General features: G+C 46.4%; 1 protein-coding gene across 7 annotated transcripts in view; it reads right to left on the bottom strand.

Moving 5' to 3' along the window:
• Nucleotides 1-15811, bottom strand: part of brip1 (BRCA1 interacting helicase 1) — a 37395-nt gene that overhangs the window by 17484 nt on the left and 4100 nt on the right. For all 7 annotated transcript variants that reach the window (XR_006760988.1, XR_006760989.1, XM_045703728.1 and 4 more), the window contains 10 exons: nucleotides 15130-15278; nucleotides 14663-14812; nucleotides 11022-11345; nucleotides 8400-8621; nucleotides 7913-8112; nucleotides 6959-7091; nucleotides 6669-6823; nucleotides 6313-6481; nucleotides 6003-6143; nucleotides 5528-5689 (listed from right to left, as the gene is read on the bottom strand). Coding sequence is in view for 5 of the 7 variants with exons in the window: in XM_045703728.1 (XP_045559684.1) it covers nucleotides 5528-5689; nucleotides 6003-6143; nucleotides 6313-6481; nucleotides 6669-6823; nucleotides 6959-7091; nucleotides 7913-8112; nucleotides 8400-8621; nucleotides 11022-11345; nucleotides 14663-14812; nucleotides 15130-15278 (1805 nt within the window). In the remaining 2 variants the exon portion in view is untranslated. The remainder of the gene's footprint in view (nucleotides 1-5527; nucleotides 5690-6002; nucleotides 6144-6312; nucleotides 6482-6668; nucleotides 6824-6958; nucleotides 7092-7912; nucleotides 8113-8399; nucleotides 8622-11021; nucleotides 11346-14662; nucleotides 14813-15129; nucleotides 15279-15811) is intronic.

Below are 15811 nucleotides of genomic sequence, written 5' to 3'. Positions count from 1 at the left end.
CATTTGAGACACAGAAGGAACACATGCACTTGAACAGCACAAAACGGACCTTGTACAGAGCTTGTTGTTTACATTCCCTGAGCTGTAATTTGTAAAGTCCTTATAAAAGCGGGGGGCGAAATACAATCCAGTCAGTGCCACTCCAGCAGGAGCCCCTTGACTTGCAGCAGGGCCCAGGGTAATGGTCCCTAATGCTTTTATCTCTCAGACACTAAGAGTAAACATCACTCTGGCTGTGAACCAAATAGAACCCTACTCCATATATAGTGCACTATTTTTGACCCGGGCCATAAAAGTAGTGTACTTGATAGAGAACAGGGTGCCATTTGGGACAAACCCTCTGTCTCGTTGCCCCAACTGATGCTGCCATTTAATTACGAGCACATTTTCCTTAATCTTGACTGAGTAGAGCCGGGTTCAAAGGCGATGAGGCGAGACAGGGCAGAGAATAGACAGGGAGCATAGACATTAAAAGCAGTAGCTAGTAATAACGCTGACATCATCCATGTATTCCTATGCAACCGATGGTGCATGAAGCCGGAACTATTTGAATTTGAAGCGCGCCATATCGCTGAACCTTATACCTCAGTGGGCTGAATGGCACCGCTAGGTTAGTACTCAGTAGCCAACCAGCAGAGCTCGTGACTTCAGGACACTGGGGACCTGGCAGGGAGATGAGGAGACAAGGAGGGCTGGCTAGATCTAGGAGAGGAGACTGTGCTACACTACTCTATGGAAAGGCAGGCAGACAAATTACAATTACCTAGCTATTCATCAAGGCTCGTCTCATCTGCCAGACAGCTCACCTTGACCTCCAACTGATCCAACCAAACTAATGACAGCTAATGAAATGTTGCAAGAACTATGTACAAGCAACCAATGAAAACCAAAGTGAGGACCTGTGTAGCGTTTGTGGCCCAGTCCACACGTAGTACAGAGAGTATGACTGGAAGGATGCCATGGTGTGCCATGATGTATGTGTAACTTGGCCTTCATGACTCATTTAAGGGCATTATCTGACGGGGAGGTGGTGTATCTACTGGGCTCACATCGGTCTGAGGCGGTCTGCTGAAGCGCTACGGCAAATGTCAATCTGCACACTCGGCTGGCGGCCAGGTGCACAAACACGACAGGAACGACCCAGCGCACCCCCACAGAGGACAAACCACCACACACACACACTTCAAAGTAAAATGGCTCCTTTTGAATTTAACGGTATTGTACTTAATTTAGACAAATATGAAGGAAATAGAAACTGAAGACGGTTGCAAAGATGGGAATCAAACCCCCGGCCCCTAGTGGCAATGTGTAGTCCACAACCACTGGCTCTCCAGCAGGGCAGTGCTAGCATGGCCCCTCATTCAAGGCATGCCATAAGGTTCCACTGCAGCCCTGAGATGCTGTTGGTCCAGGCAACAACATGGAATGAGGAGGACTACAGTATTTAGCCAGTCTTAGAGTAACAAACAGGCACAACTAACAGTGAATAATTCCTGGTGATTTCTGGGTATGGTGTATGTGTGTGAGCGAGTCGCTCAGCTTCTAGTCATAAACAACATGGCAGAGTGGGCCGGATCTCTGCTTTGTCTGGTTTGGAGGGTCGAGTGCCACTCTTAGGCATTGAAGCGTACACTTCCTCTCTCTTTCGCACGTCTTCGCTCCCTCCATGCCCCCAAAATCTCCATATTTCACCTCCCCCCCAGTGTCGGTGGGCTGTGTTGCGACACGTCACTGTTCTCCTAGCGCCTGATAAATAATGGAGGTGGTCTTGGGCGACGGTAGTATTAATTAAACATTAACGGGAGACATGTTGCAGCCTTGAATTATTCAGCCGTTTAAATATGACAGCAACCATCACGCCAAGAGTGGTGCCAACCAAGTGGCTTCCGCGCCACCTGCCACCCCAACCCCTCCCCTGGTGTCCACACTTCGAGAGTGAAGTTTGGGCTGTCAAGCTAACCATTGAAGATTTTCTTGGTGTCAATCTCTCCAGAAGGGTTAGCTGTTAGTAAGCACAGACAGGGGTCTAAAGGGAAACTCCACTGCAAAACGCATTATCATGATGATGTGGACGGTGACACTGCTTCTTGAAAGTCCAATATCTTGAAAACGTGACCACTGACATGCAAAACATTTTGGGACTGTATCAACAGTGGACTAACGAAACAAATTTTCCACTCAAAATATTGTTTGAGTGGAATTCCCCTTTAATGCTTTGCCTCCTCAACGCTGTAGCTTAGTGAAACATTTAGCCTTCAACAGCAGCGCACCTCAAGTTTCCACTGTAAAAGGCCATATAAAACGTCATCTCAGCTGGAACATTAAAGACGGATATGTGCCTGTCTGAGCAAGGTGACCCACAAACACAGACACACACTGTAGAGATGACCGCACACCTTACGCTGAATCTCGACGTGTGGCTCGGAGACAGCAGGGCGGATGTGTGTGTGTGTGTGTGTGAGAGCATGCCCCCAGTCTCATCCTCAGCCTCCTTCAGGCGCCAGCGTCTTCACACAGACAGCTAGGCGACATCACCCCTAATGGCCCTTATCTCAATCTGCTTTAAAAGCATCTTGCGTTTCCCTGCAATCTTTTCACCTCTGGAAAACACTTTTTAATAAACCCACCTCTCCACCCCCCTCTTCCTAACCCCCAACGGTGGGTTTTGTCCCTTTCCTCCAGCGGTGCGTCCAGACGGCGAGGCGCGGGCAGAGGGGTACCGTGGTTTTAATGGGCATTAACTGGGGGGCTGTTGAGGCTCAAGTGCTACAAACCACAGCTCCAGGAGGGCTCTGGGAGATGTCTGAGTGTGTAATGTCTGCATGAGAGTGTTTGCATTCCCAACACACACACACACACACACACACACACACACACACGTGTGCGTGCAAGCGTGAGAGAGAGTACCTTTAACTGGGTGTTCTTGAGTTGTAATGTATGTTCTGTGTGCGTATGCACATTCAGTGTGTCTGCCAGGAGTGTGTGTATCTGTCAGAGGGCGACAGACAGAGCCGAGAGGGAAGGAGGACGCCTCTGCGGCCTTTGTGTGATCTTAGTACTGTGTGAATGTGGCCTCTGTCTCTCAGTACTGCAGCCTCCCCGATAGGCATCACCCAGACAAGAGGTGAGCCTGGAGATGACCCATCCTCTGTCTCACATACACACGACCCACACACGACCCACCGGCTCCAGAGGGCCTCAGAATCTCCAATTAATACCCCAAGTAGCCCCCCATCTCTTCATCTTTAAGCTCTGAATGTCTGCACATTAAATATTAATGCACAGAGGGCATAGAGCTCCTACACTAGCCATCAATAATACACAATATCCACCCAGAGTTGTTCTGTGGCTGTCTCTGCCTGCCTGCCTGGCGTCATGGCTGGGGGGGAAATGAGAGGAGAAGGAGACAAAACTGGATCCTAAGAGGAGACTGTCAGCTTTCCTTTCATATTCTGATATCATTGATATAGTCTCAATTGGATAGTCAGCTAGAGGAAAACCTGGAGCTTTGACAACATCAAAGGGTCAAATACAAACCATAGACCTAAAGAATGAGTGCAATGTAAGACACCAAACAGGCACACAAGTGGCCACACAAAGGTATGCAGCGCTATGCAAAAACACTAACAAACCTTCACATGTAACACTCTCGTATGTGTGCACGTGTGAGCACCAACACGCCAACAGTGACACGAGTGAGCCAGCTGGTCCCTAAGTGGACTGGTGACAGAGCCTGAATGGAAATCTATTATTGATGGAGGAAAGCATAACAAACAAAGGAGGACCAAGTTTATCAATGGGCCTTTCGAAGTGTCTGGTTAACTGAAAGGGGATACAGGGTTTTATATAAGGTATTTGTTAGCTTACCGCTATTTAAGAGATACCCATTAACTCTACATTACAGCTGCTCACCATATATGGACTCTTAGGACCTCTTCCTTTGTCACTCAAATCAAAATCTCATTTTATTGGTCACATACACATATTTATCAGATGATATTGTGGGTGTAGCAAAATGCTTGTGTTCCTAACTCCAACAGTGCAGTAGTATTTAACATTTCACACAAATCTCAATGGAATTAAGAAATATAGAAATATTAGGACGAGCAATGTCGGAGTGGCATTGACTAGAATACAGCAGAATACAGAAAATACATATAACATGAGTAAAACAGTATGTAAACATTATTAAAAGTGTACAGTGCCTTCAGAAAGTATTCAGAACCCTTGACTAACATTTTGTTACGTTACAGCCTTATTCTAAAATGGATTTCATAGAAAAAAAATCCTCAATCTACACACAATACCCCATAATAACAAAGTGAAAACAGGTTTAGACATTTTTGCAAAAGTATAAAAAATCTAAAACAGAAATACCTTAATTACATAAGTATTCAGATCCTTTGCTATGAGACTCGAAATTGAGATCAGGCGCATCCTGTTTCCATTGATCAAGCGTGAGCTGTTTCTACAACTTTATTAGAGTCCACCTGTGGTAAATTCAATTAATTGGACATGATTTGGAAAGGCACACACCTGTCTATTTTTATTTTTATTTTACTAGGCAAGTCAGTTAAGAACCAATTCTTATTTACAATGACGGCCTACCCCGGTGAAACCCAGACAACGCTGGGCCAATTGTGCGCAGCCCTATGGGACTCCAAATTACGGCCGGATGTGATACAGCCTGGATACGAAGCAGGGACTGTAGTGACGCCTCTTGCACTGAGATGCAGTGCCTTAGACCGCTGCGCCACTCGGGAGCCCTCGGGAGTCTAGAGAAAGAAACCTGCTGAAAAGATGAAAACCTGCTCCAGAGCTCTCAGGACCTCAGACTGGGGCGAAGGTTCACATTCCAACAGGACAACAACCCTAAGCACAAAGCCAAGACAATGCAGAAGAGGTTTCAGGACAAGCCAGAGCCCAGACTTGAACCCGATCGAACATCTCTGGAGAGACCTGAAAATAGCTGTGCTGCGACACTTCCCATCAAACTTGACAGAGCTTGAGAGGATCTGCAGAGAAGAATGGGAGAAACTCTCCAAATGCAGGTGTGCCAAGCTTGTAGCGTCATACCCATGAAGACTCAAGGATGTAATTGCTGCCAAAGTTGCTTCAACAAAGTACTGAGTAAAGGGTCTGAATACTTATGTAAATGTGATATCAGAAGCAGAGCGGCCATGTCTGTCGGCAACATCTTATGTATCTTTCTGTTGAAATCAAACAAAATGTCTCTACTTATGAACTCAACTTCCTTCTCATACCAGTTGTGCCAAATTTGCTTATACACAGCAAGGACATCATAAGAGTACATTAAAACATTCAAATTCAATATGTGGTCTCTAGCCCCTCCTGGTGGTAAACGGTAGGAGATGAAGACGTTTTTAAACAAGAGAAAGAGTGATGAGTGAAGGATCACATCAGCTCAGTGGTTCTTAAACAAAACGTTTTGCATACGGAAAACAAAAATCAATTGAAAATGTTTCAAACATCCTCGAACTAGCTTTAGCAAAAAGACTGGTCTTACCTTGTAGGAGGGCAAAAAGCAGAGCACTCCCCTTCCAACGGCCTGGCAGACCCTGAGCAGCAAGGCTCCCACCTCATCCTGGAAGGCATAGGTCTCAGCGTGCTGGAAGGTGGCACACAGCTTCCTCCCCTGGGGGCCAGAGCCCAGCGTACCCACCCACACCTGGCGGAAAGACAGGGACAAGTCAGACAATGACTGAACACACTGAGCAGGGGTATACCAACTAACAAGCATGCAGGATTTGACTGATTATACATTGAGGGGGGGTAAGGATGTCCTTCTGTCAGGATAAAATTCATGAAGGACAAGACCCAGTCAAATCTTATTCGTTTGGGCTTTTTTTGCTTGGCTACATAGTCCAGTTCCTTTCTGAGCATAGTTAACCATCAATCAGACTGTTCCTGGATACTATGATAAAATCACCACCCATAACATCAGTGGAGAGGCTGAAATGAAGGCAGAGGTTTCTACTGACCTGTGACTTGCTGATGACGTGGCTGGCCTCCAGCTGGATAGAGAACTTGACCCCCAGCTCTGAAGAGAAGGATCCCATAGGAGACAATGTGCCTGAGGTCAGCACGATGCTGTGAACACTGTCCGAAAGGTCTGAGAACGCCTGCCATGCGCGCGCACAACCACACACACACACACACACACACACATACAAAGACCACACCCCTTAGGACGTGCAGCGCTCAAAGTAATATAATAATACGCTACTTTTGCATAACAGGTACTTTCCCCCCCATATAAACGTTATACAGTACATCTTCCCTGCTACTCACCACGGCAGGGTTGAGGCACCAGAAACTGAGTGTGTGTACGAGGGTCTTGGTCTTGGCACTGTGGCGTCGGCGGTTGGGCCTGGCGAAGAAGCCCTGAACATCTGGCACGTCTGGAGCAGTGGTCCAGGTGTAGGACTGCTGCAGCGCCACACGGTAGTCCTCTGCAAACCTGACCACGGGAACATGACCAGGACAGAAGTGTTCGTCAGTGATGGAAAAGTGTTTGTATAATGTATTTTGTAGTATGTTGTTGTGTTGCTCTTGTTTTTCCACCCTGACTACAATACACATTTTCCAATTAGGACAATAAAAATATTGAATGATTGTTAAAGACTTGTTCACAGACTGCCTCTGACCTGCTCTTGTCCCTGTAGAGGAAGTCCAGCACCATGAAGAGACTCTTGAGGACAGAGGAGCTGGCTGAGCTGATGGTGGGGACCTCCACTGTGTCCTCTCTCCCGTTCACCAGCCCAACTCGCTCCTCCTTCTCCAACACCGCTGCCAGGTGTTTCTATACCGGGGGAGAGATGAAGGAGGGAGAGAGAAAAGAGAGATGCTGTAGACCTCCTTTCTAAACACACAAACCTTGCAACAAAAAAGAAAAAGGTGGTGAAAGTGACCTAGGTGGTCAACAACATTATCTGACCTGCAGCATGGCAAAAGTGTCAGCAGTGATGCCCATGGTGTGGAAGAGTCCCAGAACCTCCTTGCCGTTCCACACCTTACAAGACATCTCATACTCCCTTTCAGCCAGCACACTGCAGCTCTCCTGCATCCAGCTACACCACAGGAGGAAGAGACAGACAGCAAGAGAGAGAGAGAGAGAGAGTGAGTGAGTGTGAGAGGCGGCCATCTTAGAACTAAAGTTTGATATTGAGGGAAGTCTAGTGAAGATATTCTTTAGAAGTATTGATTACATTTAAATGAATGTTTAACCAAGACGGATTGATTAGTAGACCAGTTGTGCTTGTGCTGGCCTAGAAAGAAAAACATGCACCAGGAATAGACAGGTAGAGAAACACTGCTGTAGTTTCAGTAGGGGAGGTGGTGATGAGAGGGAGGTCTTACTTGAGCAGGCTGCAGCAGAAGACCCAGAGGGGTTAGGGTCTACCTAACTCCAGGAGGTTAGGGTCTATTTACTTGAGCAGGCTGCAGCAGAAGACCCAGAGGGGTTAGGGTCTACCTAACTCCAGGAGGTTAGGGTCTATTTACTTGAGCAGGCTGCAGCAGAAGACCCAGAGGGTTTAGGGTCTACCTAGAGGGGTTAGGGTCTACCTAACTCCAGCAGGTTAGGGTCTATTTACTTGAGCAGGCTGCAGCAGAAGACCCAGAGGGTTTAGGGTCTACCTAGAGGGGTTAGGGTCTACCTAACTCCAGCAGGTTAGGGTCTATTTACTTGAGCAGGCTGCAGCAGAAGACCCAGAGGGTTTAGGGTCTACCTAGAGGGGTTAGGGTCTACCTAACTCCAGGAGGTTAGGGTCTATTTACTTGAGCAGGCTGCAGCAGAAGACCCAGAGGGTTTAGGGTCTACCTAGAGGGGTTAGGGTCTACCTAGAGGGGTTAGGGTCTACCTAACTCCAGGAGGTTAGGGTCTATTTACTTGAGCAGGGAGCAGCAGAAGGCACGTAGGGGTTCGTGGTTGGAGCGTCTGATGTTATGGGTCACCATGCCGTCCAGCTCCTCCCTGGCAGACAGCAGCTGGGGTTTGTTCAGGGTGTAGCTGGCACTCTCCCTGGCACAGTCCTCTATGTTGTGGGCCTCATCCAGAACCACGATCTGACCCTTCAGGTTGATCTGCATCTGCAGGGGAGGCGAGGGGAAGGGGAGGAGGAGGAGAGGGGAAAATATGACATACAGAGAACGATAGCCTCCCCTCACTACTTTTCTCCTCCAGTAGACATGCAGTGGGTTTGACCAGGTGGTGGTCAAGGAATATGTTCAGCTAAAAGTATAGGAGAACACATCTATACTTTAATGTGTGAAACCACCTTTCTTCTGGCCTACATCCTCATCCCTCACTCCTCTTACTCCAACAACAATTCCCTCCATCCCTCGTCCCACCCTCCTCACCCCAGCCCCAGACTCACGCTCTCCCTGATGAGGGGGTCCAGTAGGTAGTTGTAGGGACAGAAGACGATACAGGCTTCCTGCATGAGGTCCCTGGCAGCGTAGTAGGAGCAGGCCCTCAGCCGGCCCCCCAGCCGAACCAGGTCCTCTATGTCCCAGGCCTGGTGGAGACCATGGACCCACTGCAGAGTGTTCTGGTCCTGCATCTTGTGCACGCCGTTTTTGAAGCGGCACGACACGCCCTGCGTGTGGTAGGAAAAAGAGAGAGGAGGAGGGGTTGTTTCATCCTTGACAATACACACATATTTACTTCAGCACACTGGTGACCTTGAGGACCTCTCAGAACCGACACGTTGGTCAATAGACCTTCATCATGGTTTACACACATAGTACATGAGTCTGTTGGTTGGAATTTACCACCGGCCCAAACAATATTGTAACAACTTCCCTGAGATATTGGTAATGCCAGAAGAGTTGCTGTTGGTCTCAGCCTATATTGAGTGTGTGTATATGTCCGAAGGCCCATTACCTGAACATCAGAGATGCCACAATCAGCCAGCTCCCCAGTGACACACACACACACGTGATGACTATACTCCGTTACCGACAAAGGCATGGAAAAGCAGCTATCAAAGCCCTCACTTTCTTCCAGACATCAAGGATAAACTTCAGCACTTAAAACAGTTTTGTTTCAAACGGTTCAGTCTGTGTGTGTTTGTGCGTGGCGAAGGTGAAAGGATTAGCATCCACTCATGTAATTCTTATATTGGGGCAATGGCAGCTTAGGGGTGTGATTTGACTTCATGACTCCACAAAAAGAGAAAGCACAACAGAGTCTTAACCCAATTGAGCTCAGTCAAAGCCAGGTGGGGTGTATAGTGTTGTAACAAGAGACTGGCTTTAGACAGGGCCTAGGGGACTGGAGAGTGGAGGGGGTGGAGGGATAAACAGGGCTGGTAGAAGTAGGATGAGTGCAATGGAGCTGTGGTCATTCTATCCTCTGGGGTTGTCGCGGGGACACCCATTCTCTGTAACAGATCAGGATGTGACACCGTCACCGTGTCGACTGTAGACTGAGGCAGACAGAACAGGTAGACACCTCTGGTGACAGCGCAATAGGGTCTTATTATACGATCAGTCTCACATTTGTGTGTGTGTGTGTGTGTGTGTGTGTGTGTGTGTGTGTGTGTGTGTGTGTGTGTGTGTGTGTGTGTGTGTGTGTGTGTGTGTGTGTGAATAGGTGCTCATTACACTAGCCACCTCACCTTGAGGAGAACAGGAGTTAGGACCGTAACACTGACTATAAAGAGTCTCCCATCAGACACAAAACCTGTCTGAAGCCTCCTCACACATCGTCCTGCTAGAGAGACTGTCTGACCGATTGAGGATATTATGTAATTGCCACCCGGGGCGACGGTGACGGGGGTTGTCTGCCTGTCCTTTAACTGTGGGGTTGGTTACGAAGCCTTTCTTTCTAGAGCTCAGAGGCGGCTCGAATTCACTCCCTTTAAGTGTCTGTCACTGGGATTAGAAACACCACTCAAACTCAGGATTGGAGGTGTGTGTGTTTCCATTTCTGAGGAGGAATTGGTTTTCACATTTGGATTGGGGTAAATCTCCATCAAAAGAATCCAATTCAGGCCAACCACCTCCATTGAGAGGTAACAGGGCAACACTAATGTAGCCTATCTAGGAGCTGAGCTGGTCGAAGCCATAGGGTGGAGCAGGCCAAGAGGCCTTGACCTCGGCTCTACACAACAAGACCCTATTGGTGACACTAAGGAGGACACCATGTTAATACAAAGAATGGCGGTAGGTGAGCCAGCGGTTAGGGAAGCGGGCCAGCAATTGAACAGTCGTCAGTTAAAATTCCAGGTTTGATTAACAAAAAAAAAGTGTGTATAGGGTTGCAAAGCTAACTGTAGTTTACCAAAATTACCGGAATCTTCAGTAATTAAGAGTAAATCTTAAATCACTTGATTCACTTCAAAAAATGTATTCATACATAGTATTCATTTTTTATATCTGTGTCTATATTGTCCATGAGTTTCTGGCAGATAGACCAGACCATACGGTTCAAGAGAAAATAGCCTAATTAATTTAAAAAGCATCAACAATGGCATTATTTTCAATTAACTCTGCAACTTTTCCAACTATTGTCTATTTTCACAACTGCCACCAGTTTGATGGCGAAATATTAACAAATACATACTGACATATTCAAATACATAAGTGTGTAAAAAAAATATATAAAGGATATCATGCTAAAACCCTCATATGAAACACCAATGATATTCACTACGTTGATGGTTTATATGTAGGAAAATGTTTTACAGATTTGTCATTCTATTTTGTATTTGAAAATAATATTTAATTATTTCTAATGTTTAATATGTGATAAGGACACACAGAGGGGCAGAGATAATTACAGACACCTCTACAAATCTGAAGCACCAAAAAGGACCCCCAGATGTCTTGTGATAGATTACATAAAATCCTTGAAAGATACCAATTTTCTAGAAGTTTACTGGTAAACTTAGAAAAGTTTCTAGAAATATACTCTCCCTTTGCAACCCTGTGTGTGTTTATTAGGTCTAAGTATGTGTAGGTCTGTATGTGCTGTGTGTCTATACTCTACTCACATTCTTGGCTTCCAGCAGTTCCTTGCAGCGTTCGTTGCGGTTGGAATGAGGCACCACCTCTGGGTGAACACAGGTGTGGTCCCTACTGGACAGGATGGTCATGGGGGCGGAGGAGTAGAGCGTACGCTTCATCTCGTGGGCGATCTGAGTGATCTGTTTGTGAGTGCGCGTGCCAAAGAAGATCTTGGGGACTTGTTTCTTCTTGCCCTCTTTGTCCTTCTCCTTGCCCTCTTTGTCCTTCTCCTTTGAAGACTTCCCCGCGGCACCATTCTGGCCGCCTTTGGACGAGGCACAGGGACAGAGAGAGCAGGACACCACGGGGGACTGGTGGACACATGGAGGAAGAGATGGGGGGAGAAAGAAGATAAAAGAACAAGATATCAACAGAGTTCTCTTCAATCTCTTCAATTTTACATTGCTCACTATAAAAAAGGTAATGACCAATACCAGACAACCGGTGAATTCTATATGCTCTAGTAGTTAACATATAGGAAAGTAAAGCAAGAATGTGTATCCACATAATACTGCCTGTCAGCCATGGTTAGATGACATTCTCTGACTACTGAAAGCTGATAGGTGGCCATTGTTGGGGATGTGAAAGTGTAGCTGCTTTTTAATTGGCTGTCAGTAAACACAATGGATGTGTGGTGTCCCTTTCTCTTGACAGACAGGTGAAGCGTAGCCGACAGCACTGCTGAAACCAATACCAGTCAGGTGGTGAGCTCTTTTAAGTGGGACACGCCAACCCTTTCAATAACACTAACATAAACCTTAAGATTAGTAACTGCATAAGTCCTGCTTTTAAAATAATAAGAAATCCCTCACTCTCTTTCCATCTTTTACAATCTGGCACCAACCGGTTTATATCCCTCACCGTATAAAGGAAAGCTCAGGGTGTGTGTTACACCTCTCTGCCAGCAGATCAAGCTAGCTGATCTAGAGGGGCCAGGCGGTTCAGGTAACCCTCCTTAACGCTCCTTCTCAAACCATTCAATATTACAATGTGTGTTAGGGGACCCTAACTGAGCTCAGCCACTTTTCCCTTGATTGAACAGGTATTCACTCACTCTCAGCATCACACATGGAGCAACAGGCAGCGGCGGTGGGTGGAATTGTCCAGTGTTGAATGAATGAGCCGCTGTGTGTCTGTTGCAGAGGGCAGCCAACACCATCAGGCCCCGTTAGTTAGTTATCTACATTCCATTCCAGGGGGGTGTCTGCTCGCTCCTATGAGCCCAGCGAAGCCCCAAACCGTGTCGGTCTGCGCCTCGGAAGGGGACAGGCATGTAAAGGGATACCCTTGTCAGCAGTTTCCTGCTGCTGCCTCTTGACAAGGGTCTCTTTTCAGCAGTGACCCCCCTCCCCCCATCCTCCCACCTGTCGATGAATAAGTAATTATTTGCCATGATCTCGCCGTAGGAGGAGGGACATGCAGAGGGGCCTATTTAACGTGGCAGCAGCAGCAGGTAAGGTGATCAGGCTGTTGCCCAGGCGAGTAGCGGAGCCGCAAAGCCGACTAGTCTGTTCCAATGATCTGGCCCTGCTGTAACCTGATCCTACTAGGGGACCCTAGGGGCCCCTCTGTTTATTCATCATGTCAGCTCAGGGTTCTTTATCCCCTTAACTCACAGAAGCTGCCTCCCAAATGGCACCCTATTGCCTTGCTTGTGGCTTCTCCCTACAGTGTTCTTAAGAAAACCCCTCAAAGATATCCCTTGGTATGTTTCAAACAGTACTAGCGTCATCCTTATTGTCAGGGCAGCGACAGTCAAAACCATGCCCTGGATGTGGTGGTGGTGTGGTTCTCAGTCACTCAGTATACTTTTGGCCACGTAGACCTAGCCGATTCCAGCCCTGTGTGCCTTTGAGTTTCAGCATTGCACAGCTGACACCTGAGAGACAGGAATCTCACACTCCGGGGGGCCAGGTGATGGTGGTGGGGGGTTGGCGGGGACAGGCTGGCTCTCTGGCGCCGCTCGCTGGATGCCAATTTGCTCCTCAGTCCTCAGCCTTCAAGGTTCGGAATGCATTCCAGTGGGAGGTGGGGTGCACAGAAAAACACACACACAGGGGGTGGGCTGGCTAAGTCTCAAAAAGATGACTGCAGTGCCATCCTGATCAAATACCTTAGGAGACATGACACAAACTAGCCATCACCCCTCTGCTCTGGAGTGAATCCCAAATGGCACGCTATTCCCTATATAGCGCATTACTTTTGAACAGGGCTCATTGGGCTCTAGTCAAAAGTAGTGGACTATGTATGGAATAGGGCCCCATTTGGGATGCACCCTGGTCTGCAACTGGCACAGGTGTGATGTTGTGGGGCCTGCCGAATGGCCACCCAGCCCTCCCTCCTCAGAAAGCATGCGTTTATCCCTTTAGGTCCCAGGGCTCAGTAACCAGCAGGTGAACCCCATTCAATATTTATCCCTGGCTTTCACAGATCAGCGGCGAGGCAAACCCTCTTAATTAAAAGTGGAGCTCTAGCCCATCAAAGAGCCCCATTCATGACTTCAGTCAGCAGTTCACAGCAGAGAGGAGCCGTTCAGTTATCAGCTGGGGAACGCAAGATAAACAGTGGGAGGGAACTTTCTCCTCCTTCCACCTCCTCTTCATTTCTCCCCCCCCCCCTTCCTGCCTTATGCAGCCTAAACACAACCTATATTACATGACACATTCACTTGGCACACAAGAAATGTGAGAACAATGCCAAATGGAGCACAGCCACAAATTAAATAGGCTATGCTGCCACCCAGTGGACACAATGTAGTACTTGGGTAGCGGTACCAAATTGTGTAGCTGTACAACACTAAAATATTTATCTTCATGGATTCTAAGGTTGGCATTAAAGTGGTAGTCAGTTGAGCTGATCCTAGATCAGCATTAAAAAGCAACATATCCTTAGTTAAAAATAGATGTACTCACACAATAGTGTGCCTCAGGGGGCAGGTCCATCAGTTAGGGCTGGGCGATATGGCCAAAATAATTATCATAACACAATATTTTCCTCATTTTTACAGTATGGCGATATGTGACTATATTTTATGTTTTTGAATAATAAAACAGTTCTAAATATGTTTTATGAGTAGTGCATGAGCCTATGATGGAAACAAATGAATTCTAAGTGATTTGAATGGACTTTCTACATTCTGATGGTTTTATACTCAACCAAACTAAATCAAATCAAAGTTTATTGGTCACGTACACAGTTTAGCAGATGTCATAGCGGGTGCAGCGAAATGTTTATGTTACTAGCTCCTAACAACGCAGTAAAATGTTAAACAATACAAAATAAAATAAAAATAGGAAATCAAGAAATGTCAGAACTAGGTCACATCTGCCTGTGAAAGTAGTCCAATTTGTAGAACTTTTCATTAAATGTAGCACTTAATCAAAATATCTTTGTAGACGGTAAAAATCCATATCGGTATGTGGATCTGTACCGGTATACAGAATATATTTCCTAGCCCTACCATCAGTTGAAATGATCCTAGATCAGCATTAAAAAGCAACATATCCTTAGTTATGAATAGAAGTACTCACACAGTAGTGTGCCTCAGGGGGAAGGGCCATCAATTTAGATCAGCACTTATAGGCAACTGGCAACATATCCTTAGTTAAGATACAGTAGATGTACTCACACAGCAGTTTCTATCAAGGGGCAGGTCTATAGTCTGTGCCTGGGTACTCAGCTCCACAGTCCAGGTCTGTGCTCCAGGCACTGGCCTCTCTCCTTCTGGCTCATCATCTATAAACACCACTCCCTGCTCCAAGCACCTCCTCTTACGACCCTGAGGGAAACAGAGAGTAAGGGTTTATGTTATTATTGACTGAATTTTATCATTGTCCTATAAAAAACATAAAACACTAAGGGTGTGTCATTATCAGCACAGGACTACATAGATTATAAGATCTTTATATCTTGTTCAAGTAGTTCCTGAGATGTCAAATACTTCTTTAGGCATTCAAGGCAGCAAAGAACTGAAAATCCGCAGACATGCAGATTTTGTATACCCTGGAACTTGAAACAGGGACAAATCATAATGATTAAACGTATTGTTAATATGGCTACCCATAAAAATACATACAATTCTATAAGGTGTCCTACCTTCTGCTCCATAGCAGGGGTGCGGATGCGTTTCCTATCAGGCTGGAAGTCATCATCCTCGGAGGTGAGGGAGGTCTGGATCTTGTCAGACAGACGAGAGGCTAGAGACTTGGGCTTGTACTCTTCTGGTGGAGGGGGCACTGAACAGACTGAGACAAAGGTATCAACATTTGTAGTGAATTGAAAAATGTACAAACTGAGCTGAGCTAGGGGATTGGGAGTGTGACTTACACTGCAGTACAGATGGTTTCTCTCAATCCATTCCTGAGAGGGTACCAACGGGGTGCACATTTCTGTTCGAACTCAGCGCGAATACACTGTATTCAACTAATAAAATAATCACCAAGCCCTGCATTTGTTGAATCATACGTTTTATTAGTGCTGGGTTAGAATGGAAATATTCACCAGCTGGGCATCCCCCAGTCACACTGACTAGAGGTCGACCGATTATGATTTTTCAACAACAACAAAAAGCCGATACCGATTAATTGGCCGATTTTTATAGTTGAATACAGTGTATGCGCGCTGAGTTCGAACAGAAATGTGCACCCCGTTGGTATATTTGTAATAATGACAATTACAACAATACTGAATGAACACTTATTTTAACTTAATATAATACATCAATAAAATCTATTTAGTCTCAAATAAATAATGAAACATGTTCAATTTGGTTTAAATA

This window comes from Salmo salar, chromosome ssa20 (genome assembly GCF_905237065.1).
Source record: "Salmo salar chromosome ssa20, Ssal_v3.1, whole genome shotgun sequence".
NCBI classification, from domain to species: domain Eukaryota; kingdom Metazoa; phylum Chordata; class Actinopteri; order Salmoniformes; family Salmonidae; genus Salmo; species Salmo salar.
This window is presented reverse-complemented; position numbering and strand designations above follow the sequence as displayed.